The 9,142-nt window shown below is 48.0% G+C and overlaps 1 protein-coding gene across 1 annotated transcript; it reads right to left on the reverse strand.

Annotated features, from left to right (window-relative positions):
* Positions 1-1,189: 1,189 nt before the first annotated feature.
* Positions 1,190-8,889, reverse strand: LOC127348150 (protein NRT1/ PTR FAMILY 2.11-like). Its single transcript, XM_051374242.2, has 2 exons — positions 8,684-8,889; positions 1,190-2,987 (listed from the first exon to the last, which is right to left on the reverse strand). The coding sequence occupies exons 1-2, from the start codon at positions 8,808-8,810 to the stop codon at positions 1,312-1,314; spliced, it is 1,803 nt and encodes a 600-aa protein (XP_051230202.1). The 5' UTR covers positions 8,811-8,889; the 3' UTR covers positions 1,190-1,311.
* Positions 8,890-9,142: the final 253 nt, after the last annotated feature.

Consider the following 9,142-nt stretch of genomic DNA (forward strand, 5'->3'; position numbering starts at 1 on the left):
GCCCGGTGCGAACATCGTTCGGAGCTTGTTTGCTGCCCATTGGCTTCTCTCCCGGTGTGTAACTTCTATTATGTCTTGTTTGAGTGTGTACCCTGCCTTAAGGCCTGCCATGGTCTCTTGCTACCTCCTTGTGTGGTAGCTTGGTCGGCTGTCTCAGCACGGGTGGGCCGTTGCCTCTTTGATGGCGGGCGGGGTTGGCATCTATAGTACTCCGGGGGGCAGCCATGTACGGTGGACGCGGTGGTGACTTGGTGACGGGTACCCCAAGGCGCGTTGATGGTTTGGCCATCTTGACCGTGAGGGCAGTGAGGTGACCGACATGGGCCGGTTGTGGTTGTGAGTCTTGCTCTGGACCAGCTCTAGGTACTTCGCCACCTCCACTCATCTCGTGTGGCCGCTCTACTTCGAGTTTCAGACTGTGGTCGGTGTACCCAGGTGAAATTATTTCTCAGTGATTGCCAGTGCCAGTGCCAACGACACGACACTTTCTGGCGCTGTTTTCCTCCTTGGAGGCGTGCACGTTGTATCACTTTGTTCACGGGCTCCAGGTGAAAACCTTGATCATTCTAGATCAGGGGGCGACACGTCTTAGCATCGTTTCATTTTTAGAGGCGCTGTTTCAGGAGCCTAGTGTCTGACAAGAGGCTTGGGTGTGTTTGGTTATGGTATTATGGAGTTCGCGACATTCCTCCTGATGTGGGCTTTTCATTCACTTTGTCTTGTTCGTAATGTAAGTGCATGCATCCATCTATCTTCTATATATTATTATATACTAAAAGTAATATACAAATATACAATATACAATATACAAATGTCTAATAGATCCACCACGTTAAGCCATATCATCCTAATTATTTAGATGTTTAGATAGTTGGATACATAATTAATGAATGAGATTAAAAGATTTAAAATTTACTTTGCTTTATATTAGTGACAATTAATATGGATCTGATGGAGTACAGTATTATATTTACCATAACATTTGATACCTATTAAAATTATCATATTATAAAATATGATACCTTTTAAAATTTTGCTTGATTTTTCGAGCACTTTGAACCTGTGTGTAAACCAAAAAGTATATTTTTAAAATTCTGACAATGTTTCCATTGTTTCCAGAAAACAATTCCGCCAAAGTTTCCCACAAAAGTTGATATTCCACACAGCTTTATTAACTCCATATCTGTACAGGGCCAGCATGTTGTTTCCCAAGAATCAATACATACACATATGTACATGTCGATCTATGGGTCTACCAGTCTATGCACATCCATCCATGTTGATTGAGTAATCACCGCGCGGGCAACTAAATTAAACTAACTCAACCGGCGCCGGCGCTGGCGCTGCATTTGTAGAAACCTTCTTGCTGCCGATGTTGTCATCGAGGCCTATGTCTCCGGCGCTGGCGTCGTCGTTGTCCGATTTCTTGAACCTGTACCACCGCGCGCAGGCGACGAAGTAGACGAGATTTACTGCGGCGATGGCGGCAGTGACAAGGTAGAACAAGTCCACTCTGCCCTCGTTCAGGTCTTGCGCCAGCCAGCTCGTCGAACGGTGTACAACCGTCACCATGAACCCGCTCGCATAGCTCGCCACCGCGAAGCCCAGGAAGTAGAGCGCCCCGGCGACGCTCCGCATGTTCTCCGGGAACTGGCGGTAGTAGAACTCGATCTGGCCGATGCCGGCGAACGCCTCCGACAGCCCCGCCAGCGCCTGCTGCGGCACCAGCCAGAAGCACGACATCATCGGCGAAGACGGGCTGATCCTCCGGCGCCGGTCCTCCACCACTGCCGACACCACCATCGTGGCAACGGAGAGCGCCAGCCCGACGCCGATCCGCTGGAGCAGGCTGATTCCGCCCTCCCGCCCGGTGATCCGCTGGAGCGCCGGCACCAGAAGCCTGTCATACACGGGGATCCAGAGCGTGAGGGCGAGCATGTTGAAGACGACGAAAGAGCCCTGCGGGATCTGGAAGTTGCTGGCGTGGCTGATGCGGAGGTCGGTCTGTGCCGCTTGGAACACGGTGTAGGTGCCGAGCTGGGTGAGCACCACGAAGTAGACGATACCGGACGACCACACCGGGATGATGCGCGCCAGGCACTTCACCTCCTCCACCTGCTGCACCGTGCACAACCGCCACGGGTTCGCGGGCGACTTCCCGTCGGCACAGAGCGCGTCCTTGGGGGTCCGCGCGGCCGCCCTGTCGAGGAACGTGAACTGGTCGGTGTAGGAAAGCTTGGAGATGAGCTTGCTCCGGTGTGGCGGGTCGAACAGCGACGAGGTCGTGTCGGATAACAGGAGGCGGCGCTTGCGGAAGGCCGCGACGAGGACCTGGGCGAAGCTGGTGAACGGGCTTCCCTCGGGACGGACACGGACGTAGATGCGTGTGCCCATGAAGAAAACGGCGCAGGAGAGGCCCATGAGCGCCGCGGGCACGGCGAGGCCTAGAGCCCAGTTGACGTCGCTCTGGAGGTAGATGATGACGGTGGCGGAGAGCATCATGGCGACGGTGAAGGTGAAGTAGTACCAGTTGAAGAAGCTGGCGATGCCGCGGCGACCGGCGGCGGTGCGCGGGTCGAACTGGTCGGCGCCGAAGGCCAGGTTGCACGGGCGGATTCCCCCAGCCCCGACGACGAGGAAGAAGAAGGAAGCCAGGAGTACCGCTAGCTGGCCACCCGAGGGGCCCTGGCATTGCTCCCCTGCTTCGGCGTTGCAGGTTTGGGGGTGGAGGTAGTGTAGGGCAGCAGTGAGGGTGAGGATGACCATGCCGACAAATGAGGAGATCGTGGCGGCGGCGAGGGTGGTGTAGCGGCCAAGGTAGGTGTCGCTGACGAAGGCGCCGGCGACGGTGGCCAGGTTGCTGGTGCCAGAGAAGACGTTTAGGAGGGTGGCGGCGTGCACGCTCTGCATGTTGTACACCGTCGTCAGGTACACCAGCATGTTGGACATCGTCCCGATCGTCCCGAGCTTCTCAAACGTCTCGTTCCCTACAGCGACAAATTCAGTTCATGTGGATTATTACTTGCTCAATGTCAATCAGTTCAGAGAACATACTTAAATTGCAACTCCGAAATTAAATTCGATAAAGAACATTATGTTTGTTTATTCGAGTTCCCATTTTTCCTAATGGCGCAAATGTTTTTGTATCACGGATAAGAAAATGCCACTCCCTCTGATTCATAATAAGTTGAGAGTTTAGTTCAAATTTAAACTTAAATCCCGATTAAATATATCAATTTATTTCGTGAGCATTGGATGTATCTGAAAGGTTGGATTTACTCTATTGGTTGAAGGGTGACTTGTACAAATGTCGTCCAAAATTCGGCAGCCGACCCTAACAAAAAGGCATTTGAAAAATTATATGAAACTTCTCTTAATTTACTTCCAAATATGAATCTTTTAATTAAAAACTAAACAATTGCTACTAAATTGATAGCATAAAGCTAGATACTTTCTTCTAAAGAGAGTAGTAAACCTATGTAATTCCTATTGGAGTACAGAGTATTACTATCTACTTTTCAAAATGCATGACTTCGTGCAAAGGGTGTACTTAATTTCTATAAATTTGGACAATAATTGGTTAAGACTATCTAAATTTGTTAGATACTCTCGCATTCCCAAACTAGAAGGCATATAAGATTAGTCAAAGGTCAACATCTTGTAATTTTGTCCAAGTTTATGCAAAACAAAAACTGAAATCTAGAATACTAAATCAATATCAATAGATTCGCCATGAAATATTTTTTTCTCAATAATACTGAAGATGCTGATATTTTTTTCTTAAATAGTTATTAGGGTCTGACTTTTGACCAAACTTATACGCTTTATATTTCAGGATGGAGGGAGTATAAACTAAATTTTAAGATTTTATAATATATTTGAATGATGTATATTTGTATCACTTACATATTGTGCAAAATTTCCCATTAAAACAATTCAAAACCTAAGATATCATCTTTATTCAAACCAAGGCGTAACACATAAAATAGAAACCCAAAATCCGGTGCCACCATCGCATAAGAAGTTAGAAATGTGCAAGTGGCAAATCACATTTTTTTATTTCCTAAAAATAAGAAGAAACGAAAGCCATTGGGTTAACTGGGAAGGGACTGAAAATTGGTGGCGACTGTCAGCTATTGTACCCAATTCTTATTGTAGATCCTTTTTTCCAGAGAATGGAAGAACAGCTCTCCCAACTTCTACCTTTCTAGATACACCATGGTTGATTCGGACGGATGTGAATTTTTGTGGTAAAAACTTTATGATACGGGCATGGAGGTCTATGTGAAGCCCAGATTGAGGACTCCACCAGCTTAATTATCTTAGTTTAAGTAATGGTCATATGTGGGCCAATTAGGGTTTTTATTGATTTGAGTCAGTTTGGTTTGGGCCTATCCAAACCAAGTTAGGGAGGCCCACTTGGGCTGGCCGGCCACCACCCCCTCATATAAGGTGGAGGGACGGCTAGGGTTTAGGTAGACAAGTTTAGACTAAAGTTTAGGGTTGACCCCATTGCGTGTGTTCACGTGTATCATCCCTCCGGGGGTACGGCGATGCCGTTTATCTATTATATCCGCTGCGAAGGTTCTTGTGTTCGTCAAGGATTGTCTAGCTCAAGGTTTGAGGCGTATCGTTCATCGATCTGTTGCTTGCTGGTTTCGTTCCCTCTTCTTCAGGCTGCGTTCATCGCGTTGTTGGGAGATTCTATCTATCCGGGTTCTCGTTGTGAAAGATCGGGCAACACCTAGGAGGATCTGCTGGGATCCCCCTTATCAGGTGGTATCAGATTTCTGGGTTGCTCACAGCGAGGTTGTGTTGATCGATCGCATCTAGATCGGTTAGCATCGGAGAAGGTTGGCTCTAGATCGGTGGAGCTTGGCTCTTGGTCGAAGGAGGTTGAGTTGGAGGAAGTTTGGAGCTGTTAGGGCGAAGTTTCTCCATTGTTTCGGGCAGTTTCTGCGGCCAGAATCGCGAATTTTTCGAGTTGCAATCGGGGAAGAAGATGGCTTTTCGGACCCCGTCCGGCGCACGATCCGGTCAACCGGCCCCACAACTGGACTAGCTAGCCCAGAACCCGGTCGGACCGGCCCTACAGCCGGCCAGCCCGATCAAAACCGGCTCTCAGGCCGGTGCCAGCCGGAGTAATGTCCAGGGGCCTCCGCTCCTTCGCCCGGTCGGCTGCCCGGTCAAACCGGTCACCGGACTGGACCAACCGGTCCCCAGCCCGGTCAGACAGGCTGCTGGGCCGGATCAACTGGCCTCCAGCCCGGTTCAACCGGCTGCTGGGCCGGATCGGCCAGTTTTAGCTCATGTGCAACATGCAGATTCACAGTTTTCCGCGACGGTTTCGGCTGCTGTTTCATCTCCGGCAATGTTGGCTGATGCTACTGCTGCTATTGCTTCATTTTCAAACGATGTGCGTGGCATACGGTGTTCGCGTGGCACGAAGTCCGGTTATGTTTTCAATGATTACCTTGACATACAGAAGGGAGTACAGCGTCACGTGTCCAAACTGAAGTGGTATTTACACAATTATGCGACAGTTGAGGAATATGAACATTGGGAAAGGAACATGGGATTCGGTTTCACTCGATGTCGCCGATACAAAGGGAAGTTCACTGGTTATGATGCATATATTCTCGCTCAGCGGCGTGTGGACGAAGAGTTAGACAATTATTGGTGTGATGCGATTGACAGAGGAGACTTTGATTGTACTTGGAAGGACTTCAGGATGTTTCTTCGTGGTGGTTTATGGTTACCATTGGAAGAACGTGAGCAGCCGTCCAGTGTTGTACATGCAATAGAGGAAGTGGGTAAGTGCATAGTTCATATTTCGGAGGTTGGTCCTCTACCGACAGTTACTGAGGGCGAGGTGATATCTTCAGAGGAGAAGGAACCTGGCTCTAATACCAAGAGCACTACTGTGACTGTTGAGGAGGATGTACCATTGAGCGGGCTGAATATGCAACTCAAGAAGGTACAAGATGATGCTTGCAAGACAGTTGACAAGGGTCAGCGGTGGAGTTTGTTTCAGACTCAGTGCATTATCAAAGGCAAGGCTTGCAAGTTGATGATTGATGGTGGTAGCTGTACTAATGGCATTAGCAAGGCGATGGTGGCAGCATTGGGGTTGTCTACATCGCGTCTTCCTGAACCTAAACATCTTGAGTGGTTGAATAGATGTGGTATGCTGAAGATTACTCACAAGGTGTGTGTGTGTGCCATTTGCAGTTGATGATTATGTTGATGAGATAGAGTGTGATGTGTTGCCATTGGAGGTGTGTGGATTTCTACTTGGGCGTCCATGGCAGTATGATCGTAATGTGACACATGCTGGGAGAGCAAATACATATTCTTTTATGCATGGTGGCAAACAGCGGACTTTACAGCCTATGGGTGATGATCATATCAAGTCCGATGTGGAGTTAGTGGTGCGTAAGGAGAAGTTGCACAAGCCTAAAGTGCAGCAAGAGGTGCATGATGTTCCGAGCATTGATGTTGGTGATGTTTCAGTCATGCCTGTAGATGACAAGCCAGTTCTTGTTGGTGACAAGCCAGATGAAGCTACACTTGTTGTTGATGTGGATGTTGCAGAATGTGCTACAGTTCCAGTTTGTGTTGATGCCAGTATACAGACTGATAATGTTTGTGCTGATGATGTTTCAGTACATGTGGCGCAGATGCGCGTGGGAGAAGTGGGAGGCGAGCGCGTCCGTGGAGACAATGGGCAGCGGCACTACCATGCTAGGAGTACTGCAATCTAGTTTTCCGCGACACCGCGGATGCATCGAGGCAAGGATGGACGTGTGAGACATTTATGTGGCCAAGGAATTACATATCTTGTGCAGGGTCATGTGCAGCGACACAAGGGTCCATCAAAACCTCGCAACAAGAGGAAGGTATTGGTGCCGAAGTCCAAGTTCATGTGGAGAAGAAATGAGGCGCCAAGTGTTGTATCAAGTCAAGAAGGCCGCGAGGGAGGATGTGGTGTGGAAGGCAAGCAAGACTTGAGGACGGTGAGGACGTGTCATGTTCATATCACGTCACCTTTTCCAGAAGACCCTCACACGTTGGGGACAACGCTTCTTGAAGGGGGGGGGGGATGATACAGGCATGGAGGCCTATGTGGAGCCCAGATTCAGGACTTCACCAACTTAATTGTCTTAGTTTATGTAATGATCATATGTGGGCCAATTAGGATTTTTATTGATTTGAGTCGGTTTGGTTTGGGCCTGTCCAAACCAAGTTAGGGAGGCTCACTTGGGCTGGCCGGCCACCACCCCCTCATATAAGGTGGAGGGATGGCTAGGGTTTCACGGATCGATGAACGATACGCCTCAAACCTTGAACTAGACAATCCTTAACGAACACAAGAACCTTTGCAGCGGATATAATAGATAAACGGCAGCGCCGTACCCCCGGAGGGATGATACACGTGAACACACGCAATGGGATCAACCCTAAACTTTAGTTTAAACTTGTCTATCTAAACCCTAGCCGTCCCTCCACCTTATATGAGGGGGTGGTGGCCGGCCACCCCAAGTGGGCCTCCCTAACTTTGTTTGGACATGCCTAAACCAAACTGACTTAAATCAATAAAAACCTTAATTGGCCCACATATGACCATTACATAAATTAAGATAATTAAGCTGGTGGAGTGCTGAATCTGGGCTCCACATATGCCTCCATGCCCATATCACTTTAACAAGTTGTACATTAGAGTACCGTTGTAAAAAAGGAAGACCAAATGGAGAACCAATCCTTGATTGTATGGTTAGGGGGGCACTGGAACCCCAGTCCACCAGAGTTTAAATCCTAGATTTGACACTTGGTGTCTCATAAAGGCCGGAATATTCTTTAGTGGGAGGCGATGTTCCCGTCGACAACGAAACGCCTGTGATAACTTCGTCAATCTCAAGACCCGCCGGATCAGTTCTTCAACGCAGTCACTTGGAGGTGCTCATAGAGGTAAGATGTACGTGCATTTATAAGGATGAGTGTGTGTGCTTATGTGTGAGCGTCTCTGATTGTACTATGTTTCGTAAAAAAAAAAGACCAAATGAGAGACAATTTCACTATTGGTGAAGGATGGTACGCAAGCCACACTGCACGTCGTGCTGATTTGGATAGATTTGTGGGCACTCAACGTCATAGTGAAGCAAGAGGGCAAAATGGAATTGTCATGGCACGGCACGGCATGTCAAACAACTAACTGAATTATTGTCACCATCCGTATCTTACTCCCCCTTTACTGTTTGTTTTTTGGCTCATCATTACAAGAAACCAATAGTAAATTATTGGCAGCATTAAACATATACATATATGGCAGATCACTGTTAATGAGGTACTACCAATATTTAAAATAGCGTGCTAAATGAAATACAGAGGCCGGCCGGAGGAGATGAACACATAGTTAACTTTTTTAAGGAAAAAAGCACAATGCCATCTTGAGAAAAATACACTAAAAATTTGGAAAAAGTTGAGATAAGCGGGGATTAAATTTTCTTATATTCTAACACTAAACATACATTCAGAATAAGTGAGAATTTGAATTTTGATGAAAATTATTCCCACTAATTTCCATTAAAACTCTGTCAAACAAGACTTACATGTGCATGCTAATTGCAGGCAAAAACTGAACAAAGAGAGGCCGATAGATCGTGCTGGGATATGATGTAATCACCTATGACGTATGGCATGGCCTTCCATCCGCGGTAGTTGTGGACGGGCTCGACGGCGTCCGAGTCGTCGTCCATGCTGGCCTTGCGATCCTGCTCCTCTTCCTCCTCTTGCTGCCGAGGCGCGTCCATATCTCACTCCTTAACGCTACTGCAAGAAGCAGCTACAACACTAGTGAAACAGGTGGGCAGCTAGGTAGGCGTGGGTGCAGGAAGCAGGGGAGAAGAGGCAGGATGTTTAAATAAAGCCACGCCACAGTATGGGATCTTGTTTCAAATATAACTTAGCAGATTGAGAGGGAGAGACGGCACGTCGGCACACAAGCAGTAAGCGAAGTTTCTCTCTTTTTTAAACATAAACGAAGTTTCGCTCTCGCTGTCAATGAAACTTGCAGCCTACTGTACTTGGAGGCCAAACTAATCGGGCAAACACATGAAAGGAGTGTTATTCAGAGACGAGCACC

This window comes from Lolium perenne, chromosome 4 (genome assembly GCF_019359855.2).
Source record: "Lolium perenne isolate Kyuss_39 chromosome 4, Kyuss_2.0, whole genome shotgun sequence".
Classification (NCBI taxonomy): Eukaryota; Viridiplantae; Streptophyta; class Magnoliopsida; order Poales; family Poaceae; genus Lolium; species Lolium perenne.